General features: G+C 42.1%; 2 protein-coding genes across 34 annotated transcripts in view; one reads left to right on the forward strand and one right to left on the reverse strand.

The window, feature by feature from the left end:
* Positions 1-13,684, reverse strand: part of TTI1 (TELO2 interacting protein 1) — a 105,671-nt gene extending 91,987 nt beyond the window's left edge. For 3 of the 9 annotated variants that reach the window (XM_073792987.1, XM_019943947.3, XM_033839754.2), the window contains exons 1-3: positions 13,630-13,650; positions 5,358-5,416; positions 1,946-2,058 (exon numbers count right to left, since the gene is read on the reverse strand). The gene's annotated coding sequence lies outside the window, so the exon portion shown is untranslated. Of the gene's footprint in view, positions 1-1,945; positions 2,059-5,357; positions 5,417-13,477; positions 13,592-13,629 lie in introns of those variants that run through there. The other 6 variants (XM_073792982.1, XM_073792988.1, XM_073792983.1 and 3 more) reach the window with 6 other exon arrangements.
* An 85-nt stretch (positions 13,685-13,769) lies between these two features.
* Positions 13,770-15,867, forward strand: part of RPRD1B (regulation of nuclear pre-mRNA domain containing 1B) — a 77,165-nt gene continuing 75,067 nt past the window's right edge. For 10 of the 25 annotated variants that reach the window (XR_012326297.1, XR_012326300.1, XR_012326298.1 and 7 more), the window contains exon 1: positions 13,773-14,322. Coding sequence is in view for 6 of the 25 variants with exons in the window: in XM_019943778.3 (XP_019799337.1) it covers positions 14,172-14,322 (151 nt within the window). In the remaining 19 variants the exon portion in view is untranslated. Of the gene's footprint in view, positions 14,323-15,867 lie in introns of all 25 variants that reach the window. The other 15 variants (XR_012326294.1, XR_012326293.1, XR_012326295.1 and 12 more) reach the window with 6 other exon arrangements.

Below are 15,867 nucleotides of genomic sequence, written 5' to 3' on the forward strand. Positions count from 1 at the left end.
ATAGCAGCTCAGTGAATTTTAATGTACGCAGAGACTCACAGAACCACTACCCAAAATAAGATATATAATATTTCCAGCACCCTGGAGGGCTCCCTCATGCCCCTTTGCAATCAATTCCTATTTCCCCTGCCCAGAGGTAACCATTACTATGACTTTTATCAGCCTGGACTAATTTTGCCTGTTCTTGTCATGGAGAGATTTCAAGCAGAGGTGATAGGAACAACTTTATGCATTGAAAAGACCCCCTGGCAGCCAGTAATACAGGAGAAGACTCAGAGCTGGGTGAGACTGAAAGCAAAACAAAATGAAAGGGAGTGGCCAGAGAAATGGGAAAACCAGGAGCGCACACTATCACAGAGACCATGGGAGAAGAGAGATTTGAGCAGGATGGAGAGGTGGATGGCAGGCAGGCAGTGAAAGGAGACAGGTTTATAGGTAAGTGAAGGAGCTGTGTGACTTTACACATGGGCTATCAGCCCATGACTTTGCATTTCCCCTCACAGAGAAGAGGCTCTTTTCTCTGTGAGGGGAAATGCAAAGTCATGGACTGATAGCGAATAAGAAGGCGGGTAAACAGAGGGCTTGAGGAGAGAAATAAAATTCTCAAATATACCCTTTGGGGAAGCAGAGCATGCTGGGAAGACACAAAAGTATGGTCCAAGGGTACTGAGGACTGAGTTGAAGCTGGAGACCATTAAACATGCACAACTGTAAAACGCTGGTACCGGATGGAGGCTTAGAGATCACCTAGTCTGGTGGTGTCTCCTTCTCTCTCTCTCTCTGTCTCAGCTCTATTTGCTGGGGGCTTCTGAACAGATGATGACAAGAAAGTGTCCGCTGCTTCTCGCTGTCCTCAGTAGTGCTGGCAGGCAAGTGGTGCCTGGTGGGTGTGGGCAAGACCTGCTCAGCCCAGAGAGAGAGCTGGTGCTGGATATCCTCCATGGGTCAGGAGAGGGCTCCAGGGCAACAATCAGGCTCTCATACCCGGGACAGAGTCTGGTCCACAGAACTCCATGAGAGGAAAGGCAATGCTGTTCTGTGAGGTTCGTTGGGGGGATATCTCCTGGTCTGTGACCCCAAAAAGCCAGGGAAGGGAAGAAGCTCAAATTTTCCCTATTCCAGACTAGCAAAATGCCAGGTGTGGAGGCCAGAAAGCTGGGCCAGGGACTACTGACACCCTATCAGCACCAGCTCACACACTGATGACCCCGAGGCTACTGTGCCACCCCTTGCCCAAGGTACTAGTATTTAGAACAACAGAAGCAAAGGAAGTAACCACTTAATGGGGCCCAACAGTCAGGAGCAGGAAATGCAAATATAGCACCCTTGAGGTGGTGAACCTTAGTTTAACAGAAATGCTAAAGGAGACAGACAAGAATATGAAAAATAATTAAGACCAATAAGGAAATTCAATTACAAGACAAAAGATATTTCTTAGAATTTAAAAACATGTCTTTCCACACTAAAAAAGCTCAATTGATTAAAAAAAAAAAGGCGGTTAATTGCTGAGATCCAATTAGTGGCTGGGAAGATCAAGTAGAGCTATCTTAAAACTCTGAGCAAAAATACAAAGAGATGGAAAATGTGAGACTTGGAGCACAGATCTGGGAGAACCCACATATAAATAGCTGGGAATTCTGGAAGGAAAAAAAGGAACAGATGGAGGAGCTAAAACAAATAAATAACTGAAACATTTCTCTGAGCTGCAAAAGTATTTATCTGGAGATTGAAAAGACTGAAGGATACACACGTAGTCAAATTGTGGTAAAATTCCTGTACACTAAAAGATAAACGGAAAAGAAAATCACATATGTCTTCAGGAAGAAACAACAAATAACTTACAAAGGAAAAAGACCGGCTTTGGACTTCTCATTTGCAATAGAAGACAGTGGAAGAGCATCTACTGACTGCAAATAAAGGATTGTGGCCCCCAAACCCTACTTACAGCAAAGATATTCAGCTGTCAGGGTGAAGAGCCATATGTGAGGATTCAGAGAGGGTAGCACCACATGTCCTACCAGAGGACTCCATTCAAACAAGAAGTGACTCGAAACAGACCTAAAATGGGAAGATGAATGAAGAAGGAAACGTTGCTGAGTAACTTTTTTTTCTTTTAGCATGGAAAACTTTCTTCAAATAAAACGTTTAAGTGGAAGCCCAGCACGTAAAACAGATAAAATCAGAGGGTCTGGTTAAAGCTGGGGTGAAGGCGATGGCCGGGGGCTCTGCATCTCTCTTATTTATCTCAGGAGTTTCAAGACAATAACCTGGGGTCCCCTGAACTATGTTCTCAGATTATATGACAAAAACTGTAATACAGCAAGTGAGGTGAGAACACAACCTGTGCCAAAGTGAACTTATCCGCTTTCTTCTGTATTCCCTTTGTGATTTATGGTCCTCACCTGGGCTAGACGCCTTAGCCTCTCTGCTTTCTTTCACCTCCCTCTTAATTCCACTGTTCCCTAAATTTCATCAGTTCTACCCCTTCAACATCTTTCAAAGCTGTTGAGGATGATAATCATCTATTTGATATTGGACTGACCGTAATGGTTTCTTCTCTGGCCACCCTTGCCCTGTGTGCTTGCCCTTCTTGAATCCATATTTCACACTGACATGTAAGTAATTTTTTTAAAACAAAAATCTGGATCACTCTTTTCCATGTTTAAAATCCTTCACCTGCTCTTTGTAGCCTGCCTAAAGTACAGACACCTTTCTACCATGGCATACAGGGCCCTGCACCATCAGGCCCCTGCCTGTCTCATCAACCTCATTTCGCACTGCTTCACCCCTTGAACTTGAAACTGCAACCATGTGAAATTATAAAACTTGCAATTTCCTAAACAGGTAGTGCTATTTCATATTCTCCTCCTTTCTCCTACCACTGTACACACTGCTATTACAGTATTTAGCATGCTGAATTATTTTGTATATGCCTGTTTTACCTACTTTAGACTGGGCAATCCTACACCTAGAACCTACAAGGGCATCTGGTATATGATAAGCAGTCAGAAACATCTGTACAGATTCTCCTTTCAAGTAGGATACAGTAGGGTATGGCAGGCCAATACTCCTGGTGACAACTAGAGAAACCAGATAAATTATAAAAAGCGTTTCTTAAAGCATCAAATAGTTGCAGAAGCAACAAAGACCAGATGAACTAATACTCTAGTGAAGGATGAAAGTTCACAGTGAGTCAACAATCAATAGTTGGGTTTTTTTGTTTGTTTGTTTTCCATTTGCTGATCCCGGACATGGCTCAGGATTACGAAGAGGCCCAGGCTGAGGGCTGTCACTGAGGAAAAAGAAACCACGACGCTTTTAATGTGGTCATATAGGACTGGAGTCCTATATGCAAAACCGTAGTCTTCAGGGATCTCAAAATACATGACTTCTGAGAGAAGGCCGCTGCTGGGGGACAAATGGCTGAGAAATGTCCAAACAAATGAAAGAGATCAACCCACAGATTCAAGAAGCTCAGCAAAGCCCAAGTTGACAATACAAAGAGAAACACACACAGACACATCATAGTCAAACTGCTGAAAAACCAAAAGTATGGAGAAAAATCTTAAAAGTAATGCAGCAACAGAAGTGACAGGCAACTTCTCTAAAGAAATGATGAAATCCAGAAAACAACAGAATGACATCTTTGAAGTGTGAAAGGAAAGTAACTGCCAACCTTGAATTTTACACCCTATAAAACTCTTTCACAACTGAAGGTAAAATGCAAGACAATAATGCACAAAAGGTGCATGGATAGTATAAAAGGAGTTAAGTGTATTAAGAGTCTAGCAGTATCAGGAAGTGATAAAAAAAATCTGTATTAGATTGTCAAGAATGCATGTTGAAATCTATAGGGTAAACTCCAAAAGAGCTATAAAAGTTCAGACAGTAGTAAAAATGGGATAATTAGTACTTCTGATTGATCCAAAAGGTGAAAAATGAGAAAAAGGGAAGCAAAACTGGTGGGTCAAACAGAAAACAAATACTTAATAAGATGGTGGACAGAAGCCCAACTGAAACACTGATTACATGAATTCAGAGTTTCTCAACAGTGGCACTACTGACATTTTGGGCTGGATAATTTGTTGGTGGAGAGCTGTTCTGTGCATTGTCAGATATTTAGCAGCATCTTTGGCCTCTGTCCCCAACATGCCAGTAGCACTCCCCCAAGAGTACCAACCAAAAACGTCTCCAGATACTGCCAAATGTCCTGTGTAGGGCAAAAATCGCCCTGGATAAGAACCGCTGGTATAGAATCAACATAATCCCAATCAAAACCCCAGCAGCATTTTTATAGAAAGTTATAAGACGACTCTAAAATTGATATGGGAATGCAAACAACCTAGAATAGCAAAGACAATCTTGAAGAAGAGGAATTAAATTGGTAAATTTTGGTGGTGAAGTTTTACACTATCTGATTTCAAGATTTACTGTAAAGATACAATAATTAAAGGGCAAAAAGAAAGACAAACAGATTAGTGGAACTGAATAGAGTCCAGAAATAGTCCCCATATATACAACAGAGACTCCATATATAGACTCACATACCTGACAAAGTTGACACTGAAATCAACTGGGAAAGAATGGTCTTTTCAATTAAAGGTACTGTGCCACCTGGCTATCCACATGAAAAAATATATAGGTCTTGATTACATCTCATACTAGATTTAAACATGGAATGTCAAATAACAAAGCTTTCTGAAGAAAACAAAGAACGTCTTTGTAATCTTGGAGTAGCCAAAGATTTCTTAAACAGGACACAGAAAAGAGCTAACCATAAAAAAAAATGATAAATTGGACTACATTGAAGTTAATATAAAAGATTTTCTATAAATCATTAAGAAAAAGACAATCCAACAGAAACATGGAAAAGAAGTTGAACAAGCATACCACAATAGAGGATATCCAAATGGCCAATAAACACATGAAAAGACATTAACATCACTGCTCCGGAAAATCCAATATAAAACTACAACAAAATACCATTACACACCCACCAGAAGGGCTAAGCTGAAAAAAAAGGGGAAAAAAAGAAAAAGGAAGAGAAAATACTAGGCGTTGGCAAGGATGTAAAACAACCAAAACTCTCATTCAATGCTGGTAAGAGTGTAATTGATACAACTACTTTGGAAAATCCTTAGGCTAAAGGTAAACATACATACGCTCTATGATCTAGTAATCACATTCTTTGGTATGTACCTAACAGAAATGCATACATAAATTTACCAATAGATGTGTTCTGGAATACACTATCCACAACTGTCCCCACAAAGAAACTACCCAAATGCACATCTATAGTAGAATGGATAAACTGTAGTATATTCTCCCAATGGGATACTATACAGATGAAGACTTACCACAATTGGAGATCTTCAAAAGAATGGGTTACGGGCTCAGAAATACATAAACCAGCTTTCTGTAAGGAAGAGAGTATAACAAATTGCTAGTATGGCATGACTATAAAAGGCAATCATATACCTTTATGGGATGGTCATGAAATCACACCTGTGTGACAATATGTTGATTACAGAAGGAACTGCTCAGAGATTTAGAAGCATAGGAGTCCTAGATTCTATTCCGATAAAATGCAACACTGATTAAAGTGGCACTGCAAAGTTTGATGTTTATATAACTGACAGCAACTGGCGTATTCTGGCCCAGAAAGTGATACTGGGATGAGGCTTTCAGAACAAGCTGATTCTCAGGGTGAGCAGAGAAAACAACCCAGAGTTCAACTGTGACAGACAGTGACTATATAAACCAGTTCTTGACTCTAACCCTTTCTGAGTTCAGTGAACCCCTTCCGCGGTCATAGAAAGCAGTCACTGGGGAGGTGGGGGAAGAGAGCTGCAATCGGAGTGCTTGAGTGAACCCATTCCCCTGGCAGCTTCTTCCGCTCCTTCCCATCTCTTTCTGCCTTTTCACAGGAATGGGCTGTGTAAGATCCCTGGGCCATGGCATCCAGGTGGTGCAGACAAACGGGACAATCTGTAGGTGCTATACTTTACAGACACTTAAAAGATAAGACGCTAGACCACAAGGTACTTATTGTATCATATAGTTAAAAAGTGAAAAAGGGAGGAAAAACCCAAGAAGTACAAAAGGAACTTAGAAAAAGAATGAACACCAAAAGGGAAGGCTTCATGGAGGGAGGAGGATTTATGTTGGGGTGGGGGGACTACACACTTGGGGCTGCATGGGAAGGCTGTTCAAGGAACAATACCTCACAAGCAAAGGCCAGAAAGCAGAAAAGTTGTAGCCCCTAATAAAGGCAGAGACGAGAGGGAGACACCATCATGGCAAGTGAGCCATGCCTCACACAGGGGTGATGTTCTGATGAAACCACCTGCTCGGGGCCTTTGTAACTTGCTGTTCCACGATATATCCTCACGGCTTGCTCTCTCATCTTTCAGGGCTTTACTCAAATGTGAATTCTGAGGGAGGCCTTCTCTGATCACCCCAATTTAAAACTGCAACCCATCCTCACTCCTCTCCTGCCCTGCACTCCCAATCTCCTTCCCCTGTCTTTGAAATTTTCCTCCATAGCATTTAGTACCATCTGTCAAACCAAGTTATCCACCTATTTGTTTATTGTCTCTCTCTTCCCACTAAAATATAAGCTCTATGAGGGCAGTAATAGTTGACAGTTTTGTTTATTGCTTCCAGCAAAGAGCAGGCATTCAATAAATGCTTGTTGAATCAATCACCATAGACCAAGGTCTGGCTCTCTTTGGTGGATCTTTGATATCAGATATGTGTGAACTGGAGTCTGGGAAAAACCCACCATCCTCTTCTTCTCCTGGGGTGAGTTATTCCTACAGGTAGTTGATCTCATCCATTACAGGAGGATCTTACTAGATTCACTCTCAGGAGGCAATCATAGTTCTAGATTTTGACTGTATGCCAGCCCATTTTTAGGGTGTTTCCAGACAGAATAAGTATGAGAACAGGAATCTGACAATCTGGGTGATAGTCCTGGCTCTGACAGTACCTGATCTGTGGTTTCCATGAATTTTAGTTTCTTCAACATAAAATAAACTTGGTGGATAAGATGATCTCTAAAACTTCTAACTTTGAATTAACTAGCACATGGTAGAAAGACTGGGTTTAGATCCCAGAAATAGGAGTTTAAATAAAAGAATTGCCAACACAAGTTCTTGACTAGAAAGAAGAGAATTAATATTTGTTGAAAAAACCCACCATATGCTAGGCAATGTACATAAATAAATTCCTTGTCTACAAGCTGAGTAACACAAGGTTCAGACAGATTAAGTGATGCCCAAGGTTACACAGCAAGCAGTGGGATTCACGTCAAGCCTGTGTGACTCCAAAGGCTGTATGCATTCTTTTCACTACACCAGAGGTTTCCAACCCAACTGTTTATCAGAACCAAGGGGAAACAATGTAAGTACAGATTCCTGGGCCTCACACCAGATCTACTGAATCAGAATCTATGTTGGGGGTGGGGTGGAACAGGTATGTTTTGGGAATCTATTATAAAAGTTTGCAAGGTCAGTCTGATGATCCATGAAGTTGCTAAAAGAGTAGAGTAGATCTCAAATGTTCTTACCACACACACAAAAGGGTAATTTTGTGAGGTGATGGAGGTGTTAACTAACCTTATTGTGGTAATCATTCTCAATATATATACACTGATATGTGTATCAAATCGTTACATTGTACATCTTAAACTTTTACAATGTTGTATCTCAATAAAGATGGCGGAACAAAGAAAAAGAAGGCTAAGTAGGAGTGGGGAGACAGGACTCCCACTTCTACCTAACAGTAATTAGGAGCCCTCCCTCATGGGTGTCAAAGGAGGCTGAGTGAGGAATCTGGACTTCTACCTACACTTGGAAGTAACAAGGTTGGTCCCCCCACCCCTGCCTTATCCTGCCAGAGTGGTTTCAGAGGAAGCCAACTAAAAAGAAGACTTCTATAAGGTCCAGAATCTTAGAACATAATACAAAAATGTCCAGTCAAAAATCATTCACCATACCCAAGAACCAGGAAGATCTCCAAATGAATAAAAAAAGAAAAATCAATCAATATACGTTAACACTAAGATGACAGAGACATTAGAATTACCTGACAAAGTTATTAAAGCAGCTGTGATGAAAATGCTTCAATAAGCGATTATGAACTTGTTTAAAACAAAAGAACAGAAAACCTCAGGAAAGAAATAGAAGATACAAAGAGGAAACAAATTTTAGAACTGAAAAATTCAATAACAAATAAAAAGCTCAGCAGATGGGCTCAACAGGAGAATGGAGGGGACAAAGGAAAGAATCTGTAACATGGAAGACAGAATAAGAGAAATTACTCAATCTGAACAACAAAGAGAAAACAGACTGAAAAGAGGCTCAGGGACCTATGGGACTATAACAAATGATTTAAGCATCCCAGAATGAGAGAAGAAAAAGGGCAGGGTTGAAAAAGTACTCAAAGCACTGAAAGCTCCCCAAATTTGGCAAGAGAGATAAATCTATATACTCAAGAAGCTGAGTGAACTCTAAACAGGATTACCCCAAAGAAATTTGTACCAATTATAATTAAAATTAAAAGTTGTGAAAACAAATGACAAAAAATCTTGAAAGCAGCCACAGAAAAATGATACCTTGCCGATACGGGAAAAACTATTTGAATGACACTGGATTTTTCCTCAGAAGCCATGTAGGCCAGAAGGAAGCAACACAATAATTTTCAGGTGCTCAAAAAAAAAAAAGAACTGTCAACACAGAATCCTATACCCAGCAAAAATGTCCATCAGGAAAAAAAAAAAAAAGAGGAATGAACTGGAAAGATATCCTCAGATGAAGGAAAACTAAGAGAATTTGTCACCAGCAGGCCTACTCTACAAGAATGGCTAAAGGAAATTCTCTAAACAGAAAGGAAATGTTAAAAAAAAAAAAAAAAGAATCTTGGAACATCAAAGAGGAAGAAAGAACATGGTAAATAAAAATATGTATAAATACAATAGGTTTTTCTTATTCTTTTAAATTTTCTAAATTGTGTCTGATAGTTAAAGCAAAAATTATAACACTGACTAATGTGGTTCTAAATGTATCTAGAGGAAATATTTCAGACAAATATAAACAGGAAAGGGTAAAGAAACATAAAGGAAGTAAGGTACATATACTTCACTAGACCTGTCAAAAGTAAGTTATATACACATAATATGATACCTAGAAGAACCACTAAAATGGTTATACAAAGAGATACACTCAGAAACACTACAGATAAATTGAATGGAATTCTAAAAAATGTTCAAGTAAAGGAAGTCTGGAGAAAAAAAGAAAATGGAGAAACAAAAAAACAGAACAAACAGAAAACAAAAGAATTAAATTTCAGACTTAACCTCTAACATATCAATAATTATATTAAATATAAAATGTCTAAATACACCAATAAAAAATGACTGTCAGAATTGGTTAAAAAATATGACTTAACTACATGCTGTTTACAAGAAACTCACTTCAAACATAATGATATAGTCAGGTTGAAAGTAAAAAGATGGAAAAAGATATTATCATATAAACATTAATCAAAGGAAAGCAAGACTAGCTATATTAATATCAGATAAAGTGGACTTCAGAGCAAAAAAATTACCAGAGACAAAGAAGGACATTATATAATGATTAAAGGGTAAATCTATGAAGAAGACATAGTAATCTTAAGTGTGTATGCACAAAACAGAGATGCAAAATGTGTGAAGCAAAAATGGATAAAACTGAAAGGAAAAGTATAGGTGGTCACCACAAGTATAGGTGGTGACTTCAACATTCCTCTCTCAACAACTGATAGAATAGCAATTATAACACAAGAGCTCAACTACACCAACCAACATTTACATAATTGACATTTACAGAATACTACTGACAGTAGGATATACATTCTTTTCAAGTATCCACAGAACACACACCAAGATAGACCATATCCTGGACCATAGAATAAACCTCAACAAATTTAAAAGAACTAAAATCATACAGTGTGTTCCCTAACCACGATGGAATCAAACTAGAAATTACGAATAGAGAGAGAACAGGAAAATCTTCACACACCTGGAAATTAAGCAACACATTTCTAAATAATTCATGGACCAAGGAGGAAATGTCACGGGAAATTTTTACAAAATACATGGAAATGAGTGAAAATAAAAGTTCAACAAATCAAAATTTGTAAGACGTAGGTACAGCCATGCTGAAAGGGAAATTTATAGTATTAAATATATATATATATATATTAGAAAAGAGGAAAGCTCTTAAATGAATATCAATAATCTAAACTCCCACAGCAAGAACCTAGAAAAAGACAAATAAAATAAAATAAAGTAAAGCAAAATAAATCCAAAGCAAGCAGAAGGAAGAAATAATAAAAATCAGAGCAGGAATTGAAGTTTAAAACAAAAAATAGAGAAAATCAATGAACCAAAGAAATGGTTTACAGAGATCAATAAAATTGGCTTCTAACTAGACTGATGGGGGTGGGGGGAGGGAGAGGGAGAGAGAGAGGGAGAGAGAGGGGGAGAGAGGGAAGGAGGGAGGGAGGGAGGGAGGGAAGGAGGGAGGGAGGGAGAGAGGGAAGGAGGGAGAGAGAGAGGAATTACCAATACCAGTCCTACAGACTGCAGATATTGAAGGATAATACAGGAATACTACAAATAATTTTATACACATAAATTTGACAGATGAAATGGCAAATTTCTCAAAAAATACAAACTACCACAATTCACACAAGCTGAAATAGATTACTGAACAGCCTTACAAGGAAACTGAATTTATTATTTAAAGACTCCCAAAATCAAAGAAAAAAGAAAGAAGAAGCCTTCAGGCCCAGATGGTTTCACTGCAGATTTCTACCAAGCATTTAAAGAAAATTAACACCAGTTCTACACAATGTTCTAGAAATGGAAGAAGAAGAAACACTTTCCAATCCATTTTATGAAGCTAGTATTACCCTGATACCAAAACTCAATAAAGATAATATAAAAAAATTTTAAAACGGCAGACCAATTTCCCTCATGAATATAGATGCCAAAATCCCAAACAAAATATGAGGAAATATAATTTAGCAGTATGCAAAAAGAATTACACACCATGACAAAGTAGGACTAAATTTCAGGGATGTAAGGCTGGCTCAATATTTGAAAATCAATCACTGTTATTAATATTAACAGGCTAAAGAAGATAAATCACATGATTATATCATCCTCATCTTTCTGACCTCTAAATGTTGAAGTGTCCTAGGACTTAGCCACTGGGCCTCTTTTCTTTCTATACCTGTTCCCCCTATGACTCCCACATTTATAGCTCTACCTCAGATCTCTCCCTTGAGCTCCAGACCCATAAACCCAATTGCCTATGAGATACCTCTACTTGGACAGGCATTTCCAATTAGACATATACAAATCTAAACTCCTGCTCTTACTACCCAAACCAGCTCTTCCCACAGTTCAGTACATACATGCAAACTCCATTCTTATGGTTGCTTAGGCTAAAACCCTTAGGGCCATATAAGCTCTTGCTTCTTTTATACCTCATACCTATGCTGTCAGTTAATCCTGTGATCTCTTCCTCTAAAATATCCCCAGAATCTGACCCTTTCTCACAACCTCCACCCTGGTCTGAGTCTTCCTTTCACCTGAGTTATCACAACAGCATAGTCCTCCTGCTCCTACCTTTGCACCCTTACTGTCTATTTTCTACTTAATAGCCACATGCTCCTCTTTTGCTCAAAATGGTCCAATGGACTCTTGTTTCATTCCGAGGAATATCCAAAGTCCTTACTATTGCCTATAGTCCCCCACACGATATGGTCCCTGGCAACTTTTCTAAGCTCATTTCTAGCCTTCTGGTTCACATCACTTGAGCTGTCCTCTTTGCTGGTCCTTGAAAATGCCAATAATGGTCTGACCTCAGGACTCTGCACTTGGTTTTCCCTCTGCCTGGAACATTCACCACATAGCATAGGGCTATGCTATGAAGGCTGTGATCAAATGTCACCATATCAGTGAGGCGTTCTCTGACCTCACTAATGCACGCCTATCCGCCCATACGTGCATTCCTCATACCTCCCTTTATTTTTATTCAAGGCATTTATAACTTTCGGGCTCATTTTACACACACGTTTATCTTCCCCTGCAGAAGGTAAGCTTCCCAGGACATGGATTCTGTCTGTTTGCCTAGAATAGTGCTTCAGACATAGGTTCTCAAAAATTATCGGCTGAATGAATAAATCAACCACTGGCTCGGGAGTGAAGAATTTGGGATAAGATAACCTTGATTTGATTCCTGGTTCTGTCATTTCTTGTGTCCAAGTGACATTGATTACTCACCCATGTTTAATGTTTTCTCATTTGTCAAATACTGATAATAACCCATACCCCACAGGACTGTTGTAAGGATTAAATAAAAGAATGTTCATAATGTGCTTAATACACAGTGACTTGGTATAAAAGTGCTCAGTATATGACACTGTTACTTAATACAGAAAGATGGCCTAGATTTGGACTCAAAGGCCCTAGGTTATAATCATGACTAGATATTGACAGTGATTTTAAGCTATTCACTTATTTTATATTAATTCACTCAGTCAGCTACGAATAAGGTGCTGGGGTAAAAAAGACAGATAAAGTAGAGTCCCTTCCCTCTAACCTTAGTTATGTGATCTTGGGTAGGTCACCCAAGCTCCCTCAGCCTCATTTGCCAAATGGGAATAACATAATACCTATTGCATAGCTTTGTTGTATTAAACAAGTCACTATGTGAAAACACAGTGTCTAGCCCATAGCAGCAGCTCGTTATGTTGGCCCTGATTATGATGATTCCATTCTGAAGGAGGAGTAAAAGCACCTAAGCAAAGAACAGTGCAGTATGAACAAAAACAGGCATCAACTAGTACAGTGCCTCCTAACTGGAACCTGCCCACAACTGGTCAGTTCCACTATGATCAGGACATTTAAAAATTCTACTATGTCTACAATAACCTAACTCCCTACCACCACCCCACAGCAGTTAGAAGAACAAATTTCTCTGCTGATGTGATAATTGGAATTTAAAACTTTTTAAAAACAGTTAAAGGATAGAGTCTCAAATAGAGTTTCTTAAAGGAGGTCAACGAACCCACTGACTTCCTTACCCCAGTCCCCCACAAAGTTAACATGTATTACTTAAATTTGAGCAATAGTCAAATGAACCCCCAGAAGGCAGCCTGTAATTCCCTGAATACAACAACCAACTGAGCCGGGAGCACAAGGGTGTGTTTGACGGCGGTCCTGTCACAGACTAAACATCGGAACTGGCCACTAAAGGTGGTCCTGGAGGCCTAGTGGGAGCCCACCGCGTGAGAAGGGGGGGCGTCACCTTTGGAAAAAGAACAGCAAGAGCCAAGGCGTGGAGGCGTGAAAAGTGCACGTGGGTGGCTTGGCAGAACCAAAAAAAGCTTTTTGTGGGGGGCGGCCAGAGAGCAGGACACGTACAGAGGAAGAGTGCTGCTGGGGCCTGCCAGGTGAGGGAGAAAGGTCCCGTTCCATTCCCAGGTCATGATCTCTCTGCCTCAGCATCCCCTCAGGATCCCCCTCTAAGGGCTCGCGGTTGCTGTCTCCCTCTGTTTCGCGCCACTCTCCCTTACCTCGTCTTCCAGCCTTTCCCTCACTCTCGCACCTCCTCTGCCGCGCCGGAAGTGACGCGTAACTCGCGCGCCGCACCGCGCCAGAAAGGTTCTGCGGGAGCGGGAGAAAGGGTTCCGGTGACACTCACTGCGCCGGCGTGCGGGCGCGAGCGGTCAAAGCGCCTTCCGGAGGCCGCCGAAGTGCGCCCTTTTCCCTGTCTGTCGCTTTCGGAGTGCTCCGAGCGAGATTCAAAGAGGCATTCGCCACGGGAGGGGTGTTTTACTACACTCTGACCCCCCCCCCCCCGGTGCCCCGCCACTCCGGCCCTTGCCCTTTGACCCTGCTCTCGCGGCGGGGTGAGAGGTCGGTGGCCATCTTGTGGCGGCGGCGCGGGCGGCTGTTACTGCGGAGACCCATCCCCTCCCCCTCCTGGCCCCCCGGCCGTCTGTCAGTCATAAAGAGTCCCGCAGGCCGCCAGGTGAGGTTCCGGCCTCGTGCCATCGCTCTCCCCGCCGCACTGGGCGGCCCAGGCCGATCCCTGCCGGGCCTCACCGCCGCCACCATGTCCTCCTTCTCCGAATCGGCGCTGGAGAAGAAGCTCTCAGAGCTGAGCAACTCTCAGCAGAGCGTGCAGACCCTCTCCCTGTGGCTCATCCACCACCGCAAGCACGCGGGACCCATCGTCTCGGTGTGGCACCGCGAGCTCCGCAAAGGTAAACACTCCCTCTACCCCCATGGGTCCTCCTCCCGGGTAGCCCTCTCCCGCACCCCGTCCCGAGGCCCCTCTAGCTTCTTAGCTGAGCCTGGCTTTCCAGGCCTGGGCCTGTGATTGATTGCGCTTCTGAGGTTGGAGACAGTGTTATCCCCATTTCTCGGAGAAGGAAACCGAGGCCTGGGAAGGTTTAAGGTACTTGTCTGAGGTTCCACCGACCGGGGCTCAGGACTCCCAGTTAACCCAGCCGCTTTCCTCTCCGGCTCCTCCTGACACTTGTGACCATTATTCTCTCGGCAGCGTTGAGCGCCTGGTGGAGGGTACAGGCCTTAGCCTGTTGTGTGCCAGGCAGTTGCTGGGCATTCGGAGTAAGATTACCTAGATCGAGCCCTTGGCTCAGTCACTTGCTAGCTGAGTGATATCGGGCAAGTTTCTTCTCTCTAAGCCTCTGTTTTCTCATCTGTCAAAAGAGGACAAGGGTAACTGCCACTTCCAGAGCCTTTATTCTGTGCCAGTCACTGTGCTAGGACCTTATGTATATCCTCGCATTTAGTCCTCAGCACTGCCCTGGGAAGTGGGTACGGTCACTGCCCTTGCAGAGAAGTCAAGGGGCCGCACCACCTAGACCTTGCCTCTCAGGTTCCTCTTCTCATGCAGCTCTCCTTGGTTCTAGGCCCTGCTCAGCATCTGGCAGCCATTGATTGAGCTCAGCCTGTTGTGTGCCAGGCACTGGGTTGGGAGCTTAATAGCATGTTGGCTCCAGAGGCCAAGTGCCTCTGGAGCCTGACTTTGCCATTTACTGAGCCCCCGCAGCTTCACCTCTCTTTGCCTCAGTTTCCTGATCTGTAAAATAGAGATAATGATAACTGATATTTACTGTGCCTTTGTTCTGTGCCAAGTGCAGTACTGATATCATTACATACATTGTCATTTTTTACGGTCTCAGAGTTCTGTGAAGTAGGAGCTCAGCAGATGAGAAAAAAACGGAGGCTCAAACAACTTGGGGTGAAGAGTAAACAGGATAATCCACATGAACATCTAGCATGGTGTCAGGCAGAGTGTAGGCACTGGATAAATAATGGTGAGGTGGGATACTGATTACTCAGTGTGGGGCATGTTCTTTGCCTCGAATTGCTTACAGTCTGCTGGGGAAAGATGGGCACCTACACAGCTATCTGATACCCCAGTGAGCTTCATAGCAGAAAGCTGAGCAAATGAAGCTTAGCGCTGTTTTGGACAGCCTGTATGTGGTAGGCCCTTTATAGCATAGGAAGTAACTCTACATGTGTTCTCTGCTATCTGTGAGGTCAGGATGTCACTCTGTTTTACAGATGAGGAAACTGAAGTGGCTAAGTGGTATTTTCAAGGCCTTAGAACCAGTGAGGCTCAGACTACATCAGACTGGCAGACACCAAAATCCAGGATTCTTTCAGGAGACCCAGTTCTAGTCCTCTGGCAGAGACCCCCCGCCCCCCAAATATCACGTGCTGTACTGAGATGGGGGTCCCCTCAGCCCTCAGGGTAGTTGGCGGATAGATCCTGGGCC

Source organism: Tursiops truncatus, chromosome 15 (genome assembly GCF_011762595.2).
Source record: "Tursiops truncatus isolate mTurTru1 chromosome 15, mTurTru1.mat.Y, whole genome shotgun sequence".
NCBI lineage: Eukaryota > Metazoa > Chordata > Mammalia > Artiodactyla > Delphinidae > Tursiops > Tursiops truncatus.